Source organism: Physeter macrocephalus, unplaced genomic scaffold, assembly GCF_002837175.3.
Source record: "Physeter macrocephalus isolate SW-GA unplaced genomic scaffold, ASM283717v5 random_297, whole genome shotgun sequence".
Lineage (NCBI taxonomy): Eukaryota > Metazoa > Chordata > Mammalia > Artiodactyla > Physeteridae > Physeter > Physeter macrocephalus.
Window position 1 is genome coordinate 23528 of NW_021145587.1, and position 22805 is coordinate 46332.

At 52.9% G+C, this 22805-nt stretch overlaps 1 protein-coding gene across 3 annotated transcripts in view; it reads right to left on the bottom strand.

The window, feature by feature from the left end:
* Nucleotides 1-1821: 1821 nt before the first annotated feature.
* SMAD7 (SMAD family member 7) overlaps nucleotides 1822-22805 on the bottom strand; it is a 30608-nt gene continuing 9624 nt past the window's right edge. For all 3 annotated transcript variants that reach the window (XM_024132305.3, XM_007126359.4, XM_007126358.4), the window contains one exon: nucleotides 1822-3834. In XM_024132305.3, coding sequence (XP_023988073.1) covers nucleotides 3296-3834 — 539 coding nt within the window. In that variant the 3' untranslated portion in view covers nucleotides 1822-3295. The remainder of the gene's footprint in view (nucleotides 3835-22805) is intronic.

A 22805-nucleotide genomic window follows, 5' to 3' on the forward strand; every position in this document is an offset into this window, starting at 1 on the left:
CCTTCCACCCCACCCCTCCTCCACCACTACCACCTGGGAATTAATTATAGCCCTCCTTGGGTGTTTTCCAGACGTGGATTTTACACTTATTCTAGGTTGCAGAACTAGAATAAATGGAGGCAGGTTTCAGTTCAACTGATAAAAAGCTGCCTCAAGTGGTAGTGAGCTCCCCATCACCTCATGTGAACAAGCTAGCCCAGATGACCGTTTGGCACTAAAGCTCTAAGTTAACATTCCTTGCTATACAAATGTATTATAATTCCCTCGCATTAGACAGTGGTGCCAATAAGCTGTAATGCTTTGTGTCATTTGGCAAAATGAAAAATTGGCAATCCTACTTTGGCCCTCCAAAAAATTTTTTCTGAAATTGTACCAGTTTGTGATATCTAAAATCTTAACTCCCGCTTCAAAGAGACCCCCTTCCTGGGTCTAAAATTTAAGACCCCCTGACATAAGACACCTAAACAGCCCCATTTGGTGCCCGATTTGAACCTATTTCTTGCGCAAGAGGTCTTGAATCTAAAACGTGGCTCAGGGGGCTTCCCTGGTGGCGCAGTGGTTGCGCGTCCGCCTGCCGATGCAGGGGAGCCGGGTTCGCGCCCCGGTCCGGGAGGATCCCACATGCCGCGGAGCGGCCGGGCCCGTGAGCCATGGCCGCTGAGCCTGCGCGTCCGGAGCCTGTGCTCCGCAACGGGAGAGGCCGCAGCAGAGGGAGGCCCGCATACCAAAAATAAAAATAAAAAATAAAAAATAAAACGTGGCGCAGGGACTTCCCTGGTGGCGCAGTGGTTAAGAATCCGCCTACCGATGCAGGGGACAGGGGTTCGATCCCTGGTCCGGGAAGATCCCACATGCTGCAGAGCAACTAAGCCTGTGCACAACTACTGAGCCTAGAGCCCACGTGCTGCAACTACTGAAGCCTGTGCCCCCTAGAGCCCGTGCTCCGCAACAAGAGAAGCGCCCGCTACCAGCAACTAGGCAAAGCCCGTGTGCAGCAACGAAGACCCAACACAGCCCAAAATTAATTAATTAATTGAAAAACAATAAAATAAAACATGGCTCAGATCAGTGAAAATCCCAGGTGTGGCACCAACAAGTGCCACTGGGGCTAAGCTGGGCGGGGCCAAGGGAATAGAGAACTGGAAGAGTGTTAAGCAGATGCAGAGTAGGATCTGCCCAGACTCCTTTCAGCCTCCTCCGCCTCCCAGAGTGCTCAGTACAGAACTTAGCGGACCCAGATCCCTCCCTCCCACCATCGACACTCAGCCCCAGCCTCATCCCTACTCCAGGGCTTCAGCCCTCAGGGAATCTCTCCTGGAACCCTGTGTGGCAGTGACCTTCCTCTGGGAAAGGTGCAGTCGCCTCAGGACTTAATGTAAAGCAAGGAGTCAGCAAGCAGGAACTGGATGGACCCCAAGTTCTTGGGACTCTACCCTCCCATCCTGTCTCCCAGTGCAACCTCCTTCCCACTCATTCAGAATGATAGTCCCTTTTTTCAACTTTTCAGGCTTTGAAAAATCAGCTGCCTTTGTAACTCAGGGCTCCCCGAGGTTGACCCATTACAAATTCAGGACGCCCACCAGCTGCACCCTAAGGTTCCTGCCTAACAAGAAAGGTGGTATCTGTGTAGGTACGGGTCTTTCTTGGATGCAAGGAAGAGCAAGCTCTTCTGGATGTCTCCCCCTTTTGCGGTCCCACCAACCAGGCTTCCTCCCCAACCAAGCTCTGGGAGACGCCAACTGTCCCGGATTCTGATGGCTACATCCCCGCTGCCCACCCAGCAGAAGAAAAAGGAGGTGGAGGACAACATGGAATCAAGTATACATTTTAAAAATTGTTTAATGGAACATAAACTCCTTTAGAAAAACATTCAGCTAGGTGATAACACCCATAGAAAAAAACACCAATCTTGTGTTTATCTTTTTTAATTTGGCATTTGTTATTTGCATTTATATTAAAGCAAAGTGCATCTTCTTTATTTTTGTTTATACACATTGCACAATACATAAATAATGATGCTTATAAAACGTCTTTATATTTACAAGTAATAATATATTTATATATAACATAAAATACATTTTTTCTTTAATAAATCTCAGGGTTTCTTTTTCAGGAGTCCTTTTTCTCTCAAAGCACTACAATGCTAAATTTCCAATGAGAATGCTTCTCTTGTTCATTTAAACCTTTGTAGTTAGAAAAATAGCTTATGTTAAAGTCTAAACATGCTCATTGAGCTAAGAGCAGTGTCAACGTATCATACGAGTGTATGAGTTGTAGAAGAAACGGAAGAGTTAGGTGTCAGCTCAGGATGGTACCTTGGGTTAAGATGGACCGAATCCTTCTTGGTGGGGAGGGGGGCGGCTCCCCTCGCTGGTCTAACAGCAGAGCTCAACACACAGGCTGCAGAGGGGAGGAAAGTGCTGAGCTGGTTTTCTGAGTCCAGGAATAACCTGATGTAACCAGGGCAGGGGAGAGGCGGAGGGGCCTGAGAGGGCACTGGGTGAGCAATACTGTGACGGGGGCTGCCCCGGCAGCCCTCGGGAAGCCCATCTCAGAGGTATCCAGGAGCAGATGGCCAAAAAGGAAAGACACGACAACGGCAGCAGGGTGGCCGGAGGGGAGTGAGACAGCATGGAAAAACAGGTTCTGGTTCAGCCTCTGGCAGGGTGGCTTCTAAGAAGCCTGCGGACAGGCCAATGTCCTAGAAGGGGAGAGGCGGGATGGGGGCTTCCCCAGGCTGGGGGACAGAGCCTTGCTGCTGGCCGCTGCTGGGACACCCGCTGCCCCACTGTGCAAGTCCAAGGAGCACGAGGGACACGGCCTGGGAGCGCAAACCTCTCGGCGGTCAACATGTAGGAAACACACAGAGCACACCGCTTGCCCCATCTGCGTACACACACACGCGCTCTCTCTCTCTCTCTCTCTCTCGTACACCCTGACGAGGGCAACGAGGACCCCGAAGTCGAGGCCTGCCCCCCATTTATACTGTGTTCTGTGCTACTGATTTTTGCTTCCCCTTTTCATGCCTCGGTGTTCTGCCAACCATACCACCCGCCCCTGCCAAAACCCCGACAATTCTTTTCATAAGCTATTTCTCAAAGAACAAAACAGAACATAAACAAGAACGAAGGGAAGGAGGGGAGAGGGAAAAAAAAAAAAGAAGAAGAAGAAGAAGAAAAAAAAAAAAACGACCAAAGAGTTTGCATGAAAAGCAAGCACTCAGGAGGAAAATATTAGCAGCAAAGTAGTTTGGACTGGGCCCGCTCGGCTCCCGCTCTGTCCTCTCCCCACGTGGCTACCGGCTGTTGAAGATGACCTCCAGCCAGCACGGGCAGCTGCTGATGAACTGGCGGGTGTAGCACTGGCCCCAGCCCTTCACGAAGCTGATCTGCACGGTGAAGCCAGTCCACGGCTGCTGCATGAACTCGTGGTCGTTGGGCCGCTGCAGGCTGTACGCTTTCTCGTAGTCAAAAGCCTTGATGGAGAAACCGGGGAACACTTTGTGTACCAACAGTGTCCTGGAGTCCGGGTTGTCCAGTGTGGCTGACTTGATGAAGATGGGGTAACTGCTGCGGTTATACACCCACACGCCATCCACTTCCCGCGTGAGCTGGATGCCACAGCCGATTTTGCTCCGTACTTTCTGCACCAGCTGACTCTTGTTGTCCGAATTGAGCTGTCCGAGGCAAAAGCCATTCCCCTGAGGTAGATCATAAAAGATATCCAGGGAGGGCTCCTGGACACAGTAGAGCCTCCCCACTCTCGTCTTCTCCTCCCAGTATGCCACCACGCACCAGTGTGACCGATCCCCAGGCTCCAGAAGAAGTTGGGAATCTAGAAAACAAAATGGCGGACAGGGTTGGTGGTGATGGAGACCGGCCTTTTCCTCTTCCTCCCGAAATCAAGATCACACACACCCCCATGAACAGCCTGTCTCTCAGGGCAAGACAGGAGGGGATGGGGTGCTGGATGTGTTGCAGGCCGAACAGTCCTCCTACTGGGGCCTGGAAATCTTGACCCAGTGATGGAAGAGCCTTGCCTCCAAGCATGGGGCTTGCTGGGGAGACTCTTCCTTCCACTCCCCACACCCTGTCAGAGACCCAGGATACCAGCACGTGTGCCCACCTGGCCAAAGGAAAGCCCCGTCGCTGCAGAGCTCAGAAGCCAAGACCACTTAGTAACTTGGCTGGTCCTGGTTTTAGGCCTAGACAAGGCCTTACAGTTGGATGGTCTAGAATTACAGTTCTTTAAACTGGATGGAACCTTGAAGGCCAGCTGCTCATCCTCATGAGAAAACCTGGACTCAGAAAGCTTGTTGCTCAGGCCCCAGGGATGATGGAACCAGACCTAGACCCCAGGACCACCTGCTAAGCAGTCTTTGGGCTTGTTGTCTCCCAGTTCTCAGATCAGTGCCTTGGTCATAAGGAGGCGCTATCTGGCGGGGGGGGGGGGATTTTTTTTTTTTTTTTAAAAGAGGAGCCACTGCAGAGTTTATTCCCCGCCACAAATATTTATTTACTTATTTATTTATTTGGCTGTGCTGGATCTTAGTTGCAGCATGCGGGATCTTCGTTGCTGCGTGTGAACTCTTAGTTGTGACACGTGGGATCCAGTTCCCTGACCAAGGATCGAACCCTGGCTCCCTGCCGCGCTGGGAGTGTGGAGTCAGCCACTGGACCACCAGGAAGTCCCACATCCAGGAAAAATTTTGATGGACGTGGTTTGGGGTAAAAATATCTATCTTCCTAATAGAAAAATAACTCTCAGTGTGTCTGTCAGCGGCAGCTCTGTACACGTGAGTTCAGGTAAAAATGCCAAATCACAACCTGCAAGTTGGTGTCAGCCCAGACTACCTTACCCTCCTCCAGCCCAGACAGAAGACGATGTGTTTAAAGTGGGTACCGCCATGCTTGCAGGGCCCTGCGTGCGCCATCTTCCTCTTCCCCTTCTCTCCCTAGAAGCATCTAAAGTCGCCGCCCTGGAGGGCCCACCCCGGCTTTCCTAAACATGCTACTTCCCACGGGCAGCAGGGGAGACTGGGGTGATTCTGGTAAGGTGACTCCCCAACAGGTGCTCAGAGATCTTTAAAAGGGGGGAGTATATGAAAGGAAAGGGGGCCCTGGAGGCTGGCATTCCGACTCCTCCAACTCCTCCTTTAAGCTGGAGCCGGCGGGGCAGGACTCAGACTGGGAACCTTAAGTCTCCCCAGCCCAGCCGGACTGCGGGAACACTGTGGTTTGTGGTGGCAGGGCGGAGACCGGAAGTCTTGTATTTGTTAACGAAAATGGGGAGAGACAGGGGGAAGGCCTGGCAGGCAGCAGACGCGGCCTCCTGCCCTCCCTGTGTCCCTGCTTCTCGCTTACTGGGGTGGGGGGCTTGGGGCATGAAGCTGGGGGTGGTGTGTGATGTCTTTGGGTTTGACTGGCCTTTCTGATTTTGGAACCACTGGGTTTAGAGCCTGGATGATGATGGGTTATATACAGCACAGCAGCTGGGGGTAAAGGAGGGCTCGGGTCCCTGTCCTGCTGCCCCTCAACCACCACCCCACCAACAATCAACACCAGAAACCTGGCCCATCACCCCTGACCCCAACATTCATCTCTAAAGCACACGTGTGAAAGAGGCTGTGTGCACGGATACGAGCACACTTCGAGTGTGTGTCATGTGAACGTGTGTTTGCGTGCGCATACACGGGAACATATGGAAAAACAGGAGGGGGACAAGAGCTCCAAGCAGAGAGTGAGTCATCAGGCATTAACTTGTTTCTGCAAAGTATCCATCAACTGCTAATAAACTCGTGAGCGCTTGGCAGTCTTTTGAACCCTCTTGCCGAGGGAGTTCAGCTCTGAAGGCTATACCAAAGACCCATAACATCCACGTAAATGAAAATGCTCTGAAGTCCAAGTTTGCCGGGTTGGAGAAAGCCCTCTTCTGGAAGGCACAGGGCGCCCACCTGCCTGCTTGTCTGAGGGGGGAGAGCGTTTCGAAACGTAAGAAGTTCTCACTTATTATCCCAACTCAGGACAACAAACCGGCCTGGAAAGGAAGGCTCAGGAGTCGCTGGGAGGGAGGTTCAGGAGACCCTCAGCGGAGCCTCACAATACTTTGTTTCATGGAGCCCGGCTCCCCTGAAACCTGGCACCCGCCAGAGTATGGGGGTTGGGGGAGGGAGGGGGAGGGGAGGGGAGGAGGAGGAGGAGGAGGAGGAGGAGGAGGAGGGTGGGAGCCTGAAGATCGAGTTGCCCCTGTGCCAGGCCCACCGGCAAGGGGTGGGGGGCCTTGTCTGCCTGGCGGGCTTCAGGGGGCAGAGGAAGCTGGGCGGGGGCTGGGGCCTGAGGTTGGCCAGTAGAGAGGAGGGGGAATGGGGCGGGGGGGCGGGGGGGCGTTCTGGCGGGTTTCTCTTTCATCTGTGCGGCCCGACAATGCGCCCAGCAATTTGCTGCCAGACATCCCCTGGAAAAAGAAAAAGCCTTTTTCTGTTGAGGTTAATGGCCCGGCCCAGATAAATGGCAGCGTGTGGGTGTCCCTGGATGTGAACAAGGCCCCTGAGAGCCCACTAGGTGCCCTAACCTGGGGCAGCAGGGCCCCCACGTGTCCCCCGCAACCATGTCACCCTGCAGTCCCCTAGTGCCCTGATACCTCTTCTCCTTGCTGCTCCTGAACTACACAGCTCTGAGCCCAGAAACAGGCTGTCAGGCAAAGCCATCACTAGAGCGAAGGCCCCTTTCACACAGCACGCTTCTGGGGGCCCAGTACAATGCCCCCAAACTGCCAGTTCAGACTCCGCTCCTCAGCCCTGAAGTACCCGCCATCTGGGCTCATTTCTAGGAAGCGCTCAGGATCATCTTCAGAGAAGCACAGTTCCTGGAATTGGGCCCACAGCCCACAAGCATCTCCCCACAAAGGTCAGGGCAGACGCTTAGCTCCGGGGGGCTTCCCAGGCCTCCAAGTGAGGAGCTGGGAGGACCCTGCACAGAAAAAAAAAAAGGCCCCCTCGTTACAAGGACTGAGGAAGGGTCTTAGTATCCTGGTTGCCGATACTTAACCTCCGAAGGCAAAACTCGCAGTCCCTTGTGAATTTCCCTCAGCTTTTATACCCTTTTCCGGTATTTTCAACTTCTCCCTCCTCAGAAAACTGCACGGGGGCCTGTTTTAAAACTGTATTTGTTCGTTTCAAAGCATCCAAAAGAAAAGCTGTGTCGTCAAAAGCTACCTAATCAGATGCCTGCTCACAATTTTTTCTTTTTATTACAGTTGAGGGAATTTGTGGAGCAACCCCAGAAAAGTGCTGAATCGGCCTAAAATTCCTTTAAGGTTGTTTTTCCCCCCTCCCCTTCCCAATTTCCCTTAAAGCATAAAATCTACCCTTTAAAAGCAAAGCGGGAGGCCGTGTGGAAAAGGAGAAGGATTCTGCCTCGTGTTTGCACTTGCATTAGGGAAGACCACTTAACAAGGAGCTCCCTGCCTCGTACAAAGAGTTATTTAATTACCCTGGTCGTGAATGAACAGACCGGACCCTTCTAGAAGACCAGAGGCTCATGAATGAATCTCATGCCTGGGATCGCAATGGCACAGGGTGACCAGACTCTCAAGGCCACATCCTAGGTAAGAGAGGAATTTCCCCCTTTTAAAATTTTTGATAAAAACTGGAGGGAGGGAGGAAAGGCCAAGTTCAGTGCCTCGATGGTACCATGTCCAGTCTCCAATTTAGGAAGCTGACCATGAGGCCAGAGAGGCAGAACTGTTCCAAAACACCCAGTGGGATTCTGAGAATGCTTGAAGTGAGGCCATCTCACCCTAGCTGTGTCCACACACAGAGGCGGTGCTTATGGGACAGGGGTGGGGAGTCCCCAAGATTCTGACTTTTCAGGACAGGGACATACTTGGGAAACGGAGCAGCACAGAGAAAGCCACAGAAGCAGGCACCCGCTGAGTCCAACGTGCCCACTGCCAGGGCACCAGGGGGCTGGAATAAAAGGCGGGTGGGCGGGGGGCGGGGGGGTGTCTCAACCCACCCTCACTTGGATTATAAAGGGATTATTTCTCTTATTCAACATTCCGGTTATCCCACGGTGGGATGGGTCTGCGAGCCCCCTCCCCAGTGGTCCAGCAGAGCACACAGCTGGGGATGGAACCTGGGCAGAAATGGCTGCCTCACGCGGGCTGAGGAGGGCAAGCAAACGAAGGGCACACATGCAGACCCAGAAGTAAACCCGGCAACGCTAGAACGCAAACGTGGCCACGCCTCACCCTCTCAGGTCCAGGGTCCTCCCTCCTCGGGACTCCGGCGCCACCAAGGGTTGCCTCATCCTGTCCTTCCCCCTACACATCAGTCACCCCAAAGGTTAACAGCTTCATGGGCCCGGCTCCCCACCCTGGTCAGGAAACTGTTCAGAGAGCAAACAGCCCATTTCAGGGACAAGGACTGAGATAAAAGGGGACGTGGTGCCAACCCGGCCCATCCACTCTCGTCCCAAACACAATTAACCAAGTCTCTCGCGGGTCTCTAGTTTTCAGGAAACACATAAAAACTTGCTGCGGTGTCTGGGCTCAGTCTGGGTTCTGGGGTCAGCTCTCATCAGCCATGCTTACAACCTCACCCAGGACACAAAAGATGACGCCAGAGCTGCCCCCTCGGATTCTTGGGGCAGCAAAGACAGCTCTGGGGTTTAGAGCAAGCTACCGTGGAGGTTGAAACGAACTCAAAACGTTTCAGGTTAACTCTCAGTTACCCAGAAAATGCTCAGACCCAACCCATCACCACTACCCCAAGCTCCTACACCAAATGGATCAGAGAATGAACTCTGGCTGGTAGAAGGCAGGATGGAAAAGTTGGATTTTTTTTCAGAGCTCTGCAACGAGGTTCTCCACTGAGGCGGCTGGACCGGGGAAGGGGCGGGGAGGCAGGGGGTGCCACAAGCTCTCCTTCAAAGGCCAGGGTGCTTCTTCAGGTCCCTGGGCCCAACCTCACTCCTCAGCAAGTTCTACCCGCCACGAGCTGACCAGCTATGGAGTCAGACACTCCCCCTTCAATCTGCCTCCCACGTCACCTTGGTGCTGACTTGAGCTCATCTCTAAAATGGAGCTCCCAGTACTGGCCACACTGGCATCGTGACAATTTGATAAATAGCAGCCAGAGGTCAGGGCCTGGCCAGAAGCCACAGCGGAGGGTCTCAGCTCTTAGGGGCACATTATCTCTTAGGTTCTCCAGATGCTCGGAAAATGCTGACAACTCTTAGCACCCCTCGCACCCCCCACAAGGTGGGAGAACAGTTCTGGGCTGATACCTTCACCTAACGAGCATTTAGTATTTATAGTTCTGTTGAAAGGGGCTCACAGAAAGGGGACCCTGTGAGGCTGCACGGTATTACCATCCCTGTGTTAAAGGGGGGGCAACGAGACACACATCACCTGCTGAAAAGCAGAGCTGGGTTCAAGGCCGGAGTATTGGCTGGTGTGAGCTGTGTGTAGGCGGCTACCTCAGGCCTCGAAAGCCACCAGTCCACTCCAAACACTAGAGGGAAAAAAACAAGCGTCCTTCACAGCCCACTGTGGAAATGCTATGCCCACCGTGGCCCCCGAGTATGGGGTCCAGCTCCCTCGCACCAAGCAAGCCAGGAGCGAAACGGCTTCTTTGCCAGCAAGCTGCTGCTCTGTGACCTTGGCCAAGCGGCTCTGCCCCCTCGGAGTCTCAGTCTGACCAGCCCACGGCTGGGGCAAAACAGCCCCATGGGCCCCCTTCTGGCTCTGATGGTCTCTGGCTACACTCTGGGTTTCAGTATTCAACAACACAGGTTCCATTTATTTTTACTACCTTCTGGAGAGTAAGAAAATCACTTTGGGGAGCAGGGCACATTTTTGCATTTCATTTGCAACCATAAAACAAAACAAAATCAAAAGGGAAAGGAGATTTGAGTCAGATTTGGCCGTGTCCATCTCTAAACCAACTTTTTTTTTCATTGCAAAGAGTTACAAACTCGTGTTCTTTCTGTGTCGTCATTCATGGCCCCCAGGAAAAGGTGAGTCCCCAGGGAAGGGTCTCCTGTATCACCATCTTATTTCCAATGCCCACCCACGCTCAGCGCCCTGAAGCTTCTCACCCATCATCACCCTCTTTCCTCTTGCAAACTCCCCTGGGCTGACATATTTGGCAGGTCCTGCTAGTCTAGAAGACTGATTCGTGACTGTGCCTTACAAACTGTGATGAGTAATCAGTTACTAGAGCTAAAATGTACTTACTTCCCTACTCCCCCAGCGGGTCCCAGCCCCACCTCCTAAAGCCCCTCAAACGGCCCAAGTCGGAGGCCCCCGGCCCAGGGGTCCCTCCTAAGAGCAGTGTTTTGCCATCAGAGAATATAATTGAGGGTAGCGCCGGGGAAGGGGGGAAGCCACACAAATCAAAAGCTCCCATCTGTCTCGCCAGCCGGGCTGACGCGGCTTCCTGTGCCCCAGCCTTCAGCCATGCAAATTATAGCGTGTACCCGGCTGCCTGCCTTCTGAGGAGGCCAGCTCTGCCCAACTCCGAGAGGCCTCAGAGGAAGGGTGGGGACTCCCAGCCCAGCCAACTCCATTCATAATATTTACAGTAAATGGGCCTCCCTGGCTGTTGGTTAGTGTGTATCCAGCCTCATCCTTTTCAAGTCTGAATCTCAAGTCTCTTCCACCCCAGGGTGCATCACCAAGTTCCCACCGTCGTGTCCCCCCCCCCCAACTTAACTCAGCAGCTGCCTTCAGAAAGAGGGGTCACACACTTGCACACAGAGCCCCCCAGACCTTCATGCACGGGCATTATCTGCTCACCTGCCTGCCCCCTGGGTAGGATCCTGGCCACTCCCGGGAAGACATAGCAAGGAGGGGAACATCCCACAACAGAAGGGCATGCGAGTCACATCTCTAACCCACCCACCCCCAACCCGGAGGGAGTCCAGAAATCCCCCCAACTTCCACACGTGGATTCCCAACTGGCGGTGCGCGCCTCCCCTCGAAAACACAGATCCAACAAAGGCACCTACTCTTAAGCCACCAGGAAGTCCCTCATTTTCTTCTTTTTACCGATCACTTGTAAGTACGCTGGCTACGCGTTAAACAATCTTAATAAACACAGATGCACAATCAGCCAGCTTTCCGAAAGGACACAACCCCCAGAGGTGCAGGACAGTTTTTGCCTGGTTCTGCAGGTCTGGGGGCTCTGCGGGAGCAGCTCTTGCTGTGGGTCTCAATTTAATAAAGCCCTCGAGAGCTGCACGGACCCTCCAAGCTCCCTGCAAGGTATTCCAGCCCCAGGCGCGGGCCCTGCCCCACCCCGTCCTTCACACAGCTCCAGCTCAACTCTCGTTTTTCCGGAGGGTAGAGAAACCGTCCGAGGAAGAGGAAAAATCCAGTGAGAAACAAAAGTCCTTTTCAACCCTCCCCTCCCCCAGCTCCCCTTGTTCCATAACAATTATGAAAACTGTTGGATGGTATGGCATTTTGAACATTTACTGCATTCCGGCCAATAAATTCCAACGCTGGATCTGATGGAAAAGCCTTCCCTCTCCGGCCAGCTCCCTGGCTCCCCGCCCCCTGTCACTCCCAGCCCTCATTCCTTCTTTCTTTACAACCCAACACCAGGGCCTGGCCAGGGCCGCACTGTACTTACAGGGAAAAACAACAGTACGACAGAGTGGAGACAGTGTGCAGACTGGAAAAGTTAATCATTACTTCTGTCTGCCTCCGTAATCTAATCTCCCTGGCTTTGACACACTCACTGCTCAGCCATCCCAGCCCTTTCACCCCCAAAGCACCCAGGACCTCCTAGGCGCGAGGCCCCCCCCTCTCACGGGCCCTCCCACCCCTTAGCCTCCGGTGAGGAGGCCAGGGGAATGAAAGTCCCCCTACCCTGGACCACCGTCACAAGGCCACCGCTGCTCAGTGCTGTGTGCTCCGCGTTTCAGAGGACTCTGGGCCTCACATAAACGCGGGCTCCAATCTGGCCTGTATTCCTGCAGAGAGCCAGGCCACCCCTCCTCCGCTGTCCTCCTCCCCCCACCCTCAAGTCCACCCAGTTGCCCCATGTGATCTGTGATCCATCTATGCAGACACTCAAGTCAGGATGGCCCTGCCTCAAAAAACTCAACACAGAATTACCACGACCCGGCAATTCCACTTCTGGGTATACACCCAGGAGAACTGAAGCAGGGTCTTGAAGAGATACCTGTTCACCCATGTTCACAGCAGCATTATTCACAACAGCCAAAAGGTGGAAGCAACCCAAGTGTCCACTGAAGGATGAACAGATATCTATACACATTTAAAAAGAAAGGCAAGTCTGACACGTACTACAAAATGGATGAATCTTGAAGGCCTTACACTGAGTGAAATAAACCAAATACAAAAGGACAAAATACTGTATGAATCCACTCATATGAGGTACACCTGGAACAGTCAAATTCATGCCAGGAGCTGGGAGGAAGGGGGACTGCGAAACTAGTGTCTAATGCGCACAGAGTTTCAGTTTCGAAAGGTGAAAAAGTTCTGGGGGTGGATACTGGTAATGTTTGCACAACCACGGGATGGCCTTAATGCCATTGAACGGTACACTTAAGAAGGACTAGAACGGGAAACGTTATGTATATTTTACCACAGAAAGAAAAAGGCCCTGCCTCTCCTAATGCTCTCGTGCACACCCTGCCTCTTGAGTACAAGGGATTCCATGGGATGGGGCTAAAGGACCCCTGGAAATGTATGCAAATATTGGTATGCACGTGCATTTTTCTGGGGAAAGATCTTTCAACTTTCACTCCTTCTTGGAAGAGTCTGCAAACCCAAAAACTTGAAGAACTACGGTCTTTTTCTTCGCCAGTGGAAGAGGCCATTAGCTACCCACCACCTCCGCAAAAGGGGTCTTATTCTCACACACCTTCAAATCCAAGAACCAAAGATCACAGATCACAGGATTTCATTCAGTACTGCAAGGGACTTGGAGACCAGGTCCAACTGCTTATTTTGTAGATGAAAAAACTGAGGGCCAGGACACAAAAATGGCTCAGTGAAGGCCATGCAGCCAGCTGATGACTGTGCCCTCATCCTCAGCCCAGGAAATCAGGCCAGCCCCAGGGGACTGAAACTTGGAGGGTGGGCGCTTTCCCTCCCATTGTCATTCTCTCCAAGCCCCCTCCTCGGGCATCCGAGGACAAACACTTGAAATGGGGGTCTGCTTCTGAATCTTTGCAAGCCCCCCCAAATCCAGGCCTTTTCCCAGGAAATACCGCCCCCGCCCCCCATCCACAGCGGGCCTTTAACGGTGATCCCACTGAGCTGGAGATGAGGCCCATCTGTTTTTAAGAACTGTATACTGTGCACCCAGATGGCAGGAAGAACTCAACTCCTGCTTTTCCCTCTTGGTTACTGATTAATGAGGGGGAGGGGCCGTGCTGGCTACGAGGCTGCCCTGGGGCTGGCAAGGTCCCCAGGCGCTTTCTGAGCAGGGCGGCTCTTCCTGACCCTCTCTAGCCTCAGAAGCTCACTGGGGAAGGAGACCTGCCAACTTCAGCCACAAGGTGGGAAAGGGTGACTGGAGATGGTAATTTAACCCTCCAGGTGGCAAATGCAGAAAGGTGAGTTTACTGACAGTACAGTCTTTTCTTGGCATTGTCTTTTTTTGTTTCTGTTGAACGTCCACCCCAAGTTAAAAAGTAAAAAGGCAACACAGAAATGAGCAAACACGAGAGACACCAACAGTCCCTGGCCTGGTGATCTGAGTGCTCGCGTCTGAATGACAGAAACTCCCCATTTTGCAAGAGGAAAACTGGAGGTGATTGAACTCAGTTCTTCCCTTACTGCCCTGGATCAAACCAAAGGCCAAAAGAGCTCTCCCGACTCCACAGAGGAGCAAGGACGATTAATTAAATTAGTGAGCTCCGAATGAACAGAGCCACCAGCAGGCCTCGGGGGAACAGCCAGGGGCAGGATGCGCAGTGAAAATGAAACCCCTTGGTAACTGGGTATTAGATTACCTCGCATAAACCCACCCACAGGCGGGCCAGAGCTTCACACACTGGCTGGGACCTCAGAAATGAACTTGACCATCAGATTTTAAATTTAAAAGCAAGTGTTGCATCCCCAGATGGTCCTCATGGGAATCAAGCCCACCGGAATTACAAAAGAAAAGTCCAAGTCCTGGGCTTTGAAAATGTCCCACCTCCTCTGTGGCTGTAAAGACATAAATGCTAACATTCCAGATGCCCACCCCACCCCCGCCCTGCACCTGGCTGGTCACCTCCACTCCGCTGGGCTCCCAGGTACCACCAGGGTCTGGATTATAACCCTACCTCCTGCTGTTGCAGCTCTTATCTCACAATCAACAAGTGGGGGGGGCGGGGGGGGGGTGGTGCGGAATAGAAACAGAACCGGAGGAGGCAGACCGCTGTTTATCCACAAGCTTTGCTTTATCTCAACTCTCAACAGACCACACAACCGAAGCAGAGAAGCTGTGCTGGCCCCGCGTGCTCAAACAATCTCCCCAGGGGCCCATCCCTGCACCTCTGCCCTGCCTTACAACACCTCACCCCATGGCTGAGAAGCTGCCCCCTGCCTGACTCCAGACAGAGCCAAATCCTGTTCAAGGACCCTCCATCTCACTGACCCCATAGCACCTTCAGACAGACCATTACATCTGCACAGAGTCCAAGAACTACATCCTCCGTGCCTGGCAAAGCGTGGCACATAGTAGGTGCTCAATAAATAATCGCTAAATGATTGGACCACAGGGACATGCTGGCTTCTCCCAAAGCAGCCGCACCACCGCCGCCCCCCAGGCCCCAGCTTTACACCTGGCAGAGCGAGGCCCGTGTGAACCCACCTGGGAGCGGAGCGTGCCTTCCAGGCAGGGGTCAGCCAGGAAGGCCTAGGCCCGGCCCCACGCTCCCCGTGGAGGCGGGAAAAGAGCCCCTGTCCTCAGCTACTTCCCAGCCAGCTGCGGCTGATCCCGGGAGGTGTTTCCAAGCCAGGCGCCGGCCAGGCAACCTCTGTGGGCTCACCACCTGCCCACAGCATTCTGCCTTGGCGTCCTGCTCTGTTTGGACAAGTTACCCTCACCGAATGTTCAACAATGCTTTTACACACCCCAGGGCTCTTGTTGTGTTATGAAAACAAAACAAAGCCCACTAAGGAAAAAAGCTGGGGGCTGGGGGGAAATGGGGAGCAAGCCAGCCACACACAGATCTCCTTCTTTCTGGTCTCCATCCTAAAGATGGCTCCTTGGCAGCCCGGGTCGGGGCACTGTCCCATGTTATGAGAACAATGACATCTTCCAAGAGGGGACTTAGAAACCCAGAGATGAATAAATGAAAACTGTTTTCACACCCAGCACAGTACCACCTTCTGCACATCACTGTGGGGCTGCACAAGCCCTCTTTCTAAAGGGGGAAGCTTCTGGGTGACTGAGGGCTGAGTTACCCCCATCCCCCAGGGCAAAGCACAGCTGTACCAGGGGAGCTGTCTTCTGTCACCTCTTTACTGCTCACCAGAGTCCTAGCGATAGGCAGTCAGGAAGCTAAAGGAGGGACTCCTTGGGCAAAATGAGGCCCAGTGCTTGTAAATAAAGGCAGCCCCAGCCTGCCAAATGCCAGGCACCTTGATTAGGGGAAGGTCATGCTGGGGTGAAACAGGCTAAGGGTACCAGTAAATTCCCACCCACCCCCTCCCCCAAAAAATGAGATTTTTTTTTTTTTTTTTTGCAAGTTAAAACTGCGCTAATGACACTGGGTGGGGCTCAGTGTCGAAGACGGTGCAGCCAAACCAAAATTCACTTCCAGCCAAGAGCTGCTTGGCCTCACCATTTGGGGAAGGAAGCTGAAACACTCATGAAAGATTCTTTAGTATACTGGGAAATAAGGCTGCAGTTAACATTTCAACTGAATGTGACCCTTCTGGTACAATATTTTTTTAAATAATAAAAATAACATAAAGTTCTCAAACAGCCTCTTTCTTAAAGAAAATGGCCCCAAAGTTCTCATGAGAGTGGAAGGAAAGAAGGGGGAAAAAAACAAAACAAAACCGGGCCGGCCTCCTCTCAGCCACTACCTTTCACGAACAAACTTTTTTTCTGGAGTTCTTCTCATAAAAGGAATGATGCAATTTCCTGTCTTGTCCCAATACTTCCTGTTCACTTACAAGGTGAAAGTTATCACCCTGTTTTAAACAGCTGTCCTGAACTCCACAGAAAGTTCCTTTTTCCATTCAGTGCCCCATCCCTGTCACAAAATCTCCCCGTTTTAGAATATAAACGCTATCATCGTCTACACCTTTAAGGAGTTGGCTTTAAGAAAAAGCCTCGTTCTCTCTATGGTAGATACTGAATCTTCAGTAGCAGCCGCCCCAGAAAGTGGGCTAGGGGCACAGACCCCCATGGGGAGAAGCGAAGGGGGCTGGGGACATCATCCCCAATAAGCCACCGTGTTTAGGTAGAGTTGCCGCCACCAAGGGAATGTTCCTTTCTTGGTGTGTTAGCCACTAAATTGAGAACTGTGCCTCAGCAGTTAATAATATCTTCCCGCTGAAAATAGCCCGGAGAGGAAGCCTGTCTGTGACAGTAGGCACACAGCCAGACTGGGCTAGCCATTCAGTACTGAGCGAGAGAGATGGTAGGGCCAGTGGTGACCTCCCAGTGGCCACGCTGTACAGTATCCTTTCACAAGGCTCCTGCAAAGGGAGGGCTCCCGGGCGAGTCACCAGCCTCCTCTGCTATGCAGCCCTATAACATCGGTGAAGCTGTCACATGAACCAGGGTCTTGGGCAGCAAGACCAGAGGAGGGGGCCGATCATTCAGCAGGGGGTCAGGAGGACCCCAGGCTTTGGGAGACAGCCCCTACATGCCTGGTTACCAGTCCCCGGGCTGCCCAGAGGAAAATAGCATCTGGGGCAGAGAAGGGCGCTCACTTCCCCTGCAGAAAGGTCAGCCTCGGAAAATGAGCCACAGGGAACTTTCCTGTCTCTCCTTTCTGCAACCAGGATGGAAAGGGAAAGGTTGCAAAATCACGGAGACAGGCCCGTGACTGTGGGCCCACCCCTGGAGACCTCAGAGGTGCTCTGGAAACAAGCGTCTATCTACAGATCTCAGGCACGCAACTGAAGTCTCCATTTTCACTCTCCAGAGCCAGTGTTTTTTATTGAATATCTAAATACCTGCACGCATTTAAAAGCTACCACAGGTCACTACTTTTTAAAACTGTGGCAAGATATGCATAACACAACATTTACCATTAGTGAGCATTGAGAGCATTCGCAGAGCTGAGCAACCATCACCACTACCTAGTTCCGGAACATCTTCATCACCCTGAAAGGAAACCCTGGTCCCATGGGTCACTTTTACCGTGTCATCCGCTACGACAAAGCCAATGGGAGGAAGAGGCAGAGTTAACACACCTTGTCAAGTTTCTACAATCGAGTGAAAGTCTTAGTTGAGAAGAGGCTCAACAAAGCAAGGTACTCGAATTCTTCCCTATAGAAGCACCTGCACAGCCACCAAGAGAAGCCACCAAAGACACCCCCCGACACACACACAAAAAGATACTCCCCTGCAGGAACACAGACCCTTTTACCCCCTACACCAGGGGCTCCCCAACTTGTCTTCACCTTGAAATCATCTGGGAAGCCTCAAAAAATACTGATGCTGGGATCCTGCCAACAGACTGTGATTTGGAAGCTCCCAGGGGTCCCGATGCGCAGACAAGGCTGGGGGCCACCACCCTGCACCTTTTTTTTTCTCCCACCAGGTTAAGACACCTGCTGTGAAGTGGCCTGGCGATCACAGCACTGCAGGAGCAGTATCACGGGACAGTAACAGCAGCAATAAAGAAGCAAAGGGAGCCAAACTTCATCATGAATCCTTTGGCATTTCCTCCCTTTTCACTGCCCCCCTAGCTCTGGGCCACAGGTCCAGAAGTCCACACAGCTACTGCTGGGCTCCGCTAAGAAAAAGCCTCCCTGGAGAGAGGGTGTTAGCGCCCCAAGACAGTGGCCAAGAGCTACACCGGAACCTGGCCCTCACCTGGCCCCTCCCCCTTTGCAGGCCAGCCCTGCACTGCTTCAGGGAACGGGGTGCATGAAGCAGTGGCCCATCTAGTCTGGCTGGCAGAGCAGCCCCAATTTGCTCCAGAGACTTTAAACGCTGTCACCCTGCATTTAACCCCTGCCTGACGGCCCCATTCTTTCCAGGACAAAAGGGGTTGTAACAGTGAGCCCTTCTCCAGGGTTGAGTGCATGACCTCAAGCCTTGCAGAAGAGGCAAACAGCCTGAGCTGCCGTCCTTGACTGGTCTTCACTGGGGAGTGGGTGTGCACCAGGTGAGCCGGCCGGGGGGGTTGAGTCATCAGCCTGGCATTTAGGGATATATGGGTCCCTAGAGATTCAGACTGTCACTCCTCACAGTGGCCTGAAGGAAGGGGAGAGGATAGGTAAGGAGCTCGCTCATGGTTACATGCGCTGGTCCTTCTGACTCCCCCCAAGCCCATGCTCAAGGCCACCTGGATGAACTCAATCCACCCCCACACCACCCCCCATGGCATTAGAGACTCCAGAGAAACCACAATCTGCTTGTTCCCAGGCACGGGAAGGAGATATAAAAACACAGCAATAGGCACCCGAGGAGAGAGTCCCAGTTTGCCATCACCATTCCCAACCAGACAACAAAGGCAGCTGAATAACTTTCCTTGAAAACAGGATGGAGCACTCTTTCCTAAGCTACTTGGTTTGAGCCCAAGTTGACTGTGGCCTGAGCCAGGACCACATTTTCAGATTATGTAGGTGTTTCTAAAGACTCTCCTCCGAGGCTCTCATAGACACCAGCAGGAATCAAAGAAGAGGAAAGAACCTTTCCTGGAATGGATGCTGACCTAAGGACATTCCCATCACCCAGGAGCTAGAAGCGAGACACGGATCTGAAGACCTTAGCAAAGGAGCTGGCCTCCTTTGGGTTGGTGGGACGGTGTCTCTCCAATAAGCATGATTTTGTACAGCCAAGAGATGGGTTCCTCAACACACTCCCCCAGACACATCGGTACTACACCTCCACTGCCTCCCACCTCCCTCCCCGAAATCCAGGGTGGCACCTCTTTTGAAGTTTAAATGACTACAAATAGGGGCTTCCCTGGTGGTGCAGTGGATAAGAATCTGCCTGCCAATGCAGAGGACACAGGTTCGATCCCTGGTCCGGGAGGATCCCACATGCCGCGGAGCAACTAAGCCCATGTGCCACAACTACTGAGCCTGTGCTCTAGAGCCCGTGAGCCACAACTACTGAGCCCGCGTGCCACAACTACTGAAGCCTGCACGCCTAGAGCCTGTGCTCTGCAACAAGAGAAGCCACTGCAATGAGAAGCCCACACACCACAACAAAGAGTAGCCCCCCCCTCGCCACAACTAGAGAAAGCCTGCGTGCAGCAACGAAGACCCAACACAGCCAAAAATAAATAAATAATTTTTTAAAAAATGACTACAAATGATGCTGGCCTCTAATCCCTGCCCTAACCAGCGAGGCCCGTATGTCTGAGACCCAACCAGCTTTAGACGCCAATATACAAAGGAGGAGGCTGGGTCTGCAGCTGAATAACCTGGAACTCACAAGTGAGGTGGTATTTCTTCAAACCCCTCCCACCCCACCCCACCCCCCCAAATCAGGACAGCAGACAAGCTAAATGAAAGCTCCCCCCTAGAAACTCCAGATGGAGGCTGCAAAGATGACAGCTTCGAACACATGCTTTTAATTACCAGTGACACAGTGAAAGCTCTGGGAGCACATCCTTTCCACTTCCACCACCGAGCTGAACCTAGAAGCTTCCCATCTACGTAAGACCTCCCCCAGGTGGGTATTCTTGAGCCAGGATACATGCCAGCAACAAGGGTTTGTCCTACACGCCTTTCCAAAAGCACCATACCCAGATCACGATTCAGAACCAATCCAAACACTCCCCGGGCCCAGAGCACATATCCTCATGGAGAAACCGTGTCTGAGGTCCACCTACCCCATGTGAGAGGGACCCAGGCCTATCCCAGCGCCTGCCCACTCATGTGTCTGGTGCACGTGTCTATCTGTAGGTCTGCAGCACGCATACACGTGCGCGCGCACACACACACGCACAACCAGGCACCGAGCAATCCATCTGTCTCCGAGAGCCGGCTGTCAGAAATGAAAGTACAATCTCCTGGAACCGAGTCACAGCCTTCTAAAAATGTGCCGTTTTCCCAGACTGAGGAAACTTGCAGGGGTGGGGTCTGTTTCACTGTGAGTCCCAGAGGCCTGGCCTGTCGTCTCCCCGTCCAGCCCTGCGCTGCAAGGCTGGAATTCCAACCTGCAGCCAGCGGGCCGGCTCCCAGTGCTCCTACCCGCCCACTCCCCTTCCTCGCAGGAAAGGGAAGGGCCAGCCTTGGAGTCACCCCGGCATCTCGGGAGGGGCGAGGGGCGTGCCTTCGAGCACACCCTCACCCCCACCCCCAGGCACCACATTTTCACATTCGGCTGTTTTTTTCTTTCCCTTCTTCCCGTGCCAAGAGAATCAAGCCCTGCCTCCGCAGCCCACCTTCCTCCCACCCTGAACTGAGCCCCATTCATTAAGCGCGATCCCGGCCAGGACAGGAAGGAAAACAGCACACAGGGCCCGTGAAAGAGACACTCAGAGAGGTGACTTCCAGGGGGGAGGCGGGGGCAGAGCCCTGTGGGCACCTTCCCCGCTCCCCGCCGTGATGCCCACTTGGCCTGGCGCTCCCCACAGCAGGTTCCCCGCTCCAGCCTCCTTCTCCTCCCTGGCCCAGCCCCCTTCGGCCACCACAGCCCCCCACCGGCTGCCTCATCCTCCGCCAGGCAGACACACCCCGCCTCGGCCACCTCCACCCCCCACCCCGGAAAGATCAACTTCTTGGAAAGGAGGTTTGGGCTTTCTCCATTTGCAAAACCCTCCGCCCTGGACTCGAGCCACTACCATCATCTTTTGGGGGGGCATTCTCGCGGCAGAGGGTGGAGCCCTGGGTTTTCTCAGGGCCTATCGCCTCCCCTCCAGACACCCCCAAACCACTGGCACCAACCCAAGAAACAGTTTCTTCAACTTCCCCCCACGGCACATTATTAATAAACTACTCCAACTCTGAACGGAAAGAAGAAAGAGTTGAAACTTTGAAGCCTTGGGAATTAGTAAATCAAGAGCTAAAATTCAAAACAAATGCTCTTTCATGTGGAGCCCCCCGTCACGTTTTTTTCTTCTTGCAGTTTTGTTGAACTACGCTATCCCTTCAGAGACAAGCACTCCTTCCTAGCAGCTCCTCATTCATCGAAATGGCTGCAGTTACTTTGGGGGTAGGGGAGGAGTTCATCATTGCTTTACCCCCAGTTTCTTTCTAGGACTAGAAAAACTCTTGGAAGCCCACCCGTGTCAGAAGGGGCTGCACTGTCACACTGTTTGGCTCCGGGGGCCGGGTAAGGAGGCTGGTGGCTCAGGCGGGTATCGTTACTTCCTCCAGCAGAGGAGACAGACAAGATGTTATCAATAAGACAAACCTTCCGAAAAGCCCCCTTTCAAAAGCTACCACTTCCCTTGCTTGTTTCATGTGGTTCAGAGGGGCTGGGACTCCTCCCTGCACATTCAGAATTTAAAAAATAAAACCCTCTAACAACATCCTGAGTGTGCTATTTTGCCCAGACCCTTTCCTCTCCTTGGCTTTCTTTCTTTCCGGAACTCTCTCAGCCTTAGAAAGCAGAAATGACACAGCTCCCATGTCCCGGTATGTTCTTCCCTCCTCCACCGCCATGGTCCACTCCCATCCTCACCCCAAGCCCCTGCCCTTTCTGGGTCCCTCTTTTTTCCTGCTCAGCTCTCATTAGGAGCTTTGAGTAAACAATATCCTCTGTCTCAGATAACAGCCAGAGTATATACTGCACTGAAATCAAAACAAACAAGGGTCTCCCTGAAGACATTCTCAGCAAGCTCAATTCCTGCAGAGGGAACTGGCTAGGATGAACCGAGCTGAGCCTGAGCGACACCTGACCGGTTAAAAGTTACAAAAGAGGGTGCACCGTGGTCCCCCCAAAGACAGTTTTATACCTTCCATCTGAGCTGCCATGATCCTACACCAATGTCTCAAGGGCAAATGCCCAGAACTCTGCTGGATTTTATTTTTTTTCCTGGATTACTTTCCCTCTTGTTTAACTAGTTCTTAGAAAATCCAGTGATGGCATACTGGGGTGGGAAAAACAGGTGGAAAACAGGACATATTTAGAACAAAATGGAAATGTCTCCCACTTACATTGCTAATGAGTTTCTCCAAGTTTATCATTCTCTTCTCCTGTCTCTCAGCGACAATGATGTTTAGGCTCCCCAGGGCCCCTCATCCAATTCCATAACTCTCCAGCCTGGGGAGTCCAGGCCCCTGCTCACACCTGTGGGCCCTGACGGACACCTTCTCTGCTGGGTAAGAGTATTAGCACCTACTGTCTGCAGTGTCCCCACCCTGGCCCTCCCATCCCCACCATGCACTGCAGACTCCTGCACGAAGCTGGACTGGGAAGCAGGACTTGCAAAGAAGCATCGAGGCCATCTACTCTAAACTCCCACCCTACACTTGAGATCTGTCTTCTACAAGTCCCCAAAGGGTGGATCCATTCCCTTCAAGGCATCCGATGCACTGAGAGTGAGAGCAAAAAAGGGCTTAAACCCGTGAACTAATGACACCAAAGCCACCAAGTGGAAGCCCCTCAAGTCGGGAGCTGCTTAACAATAACCACGAAACATGGCCCAACACCAGCCCACCGGCTGGCCCACACTTCCAGATCTATGGCT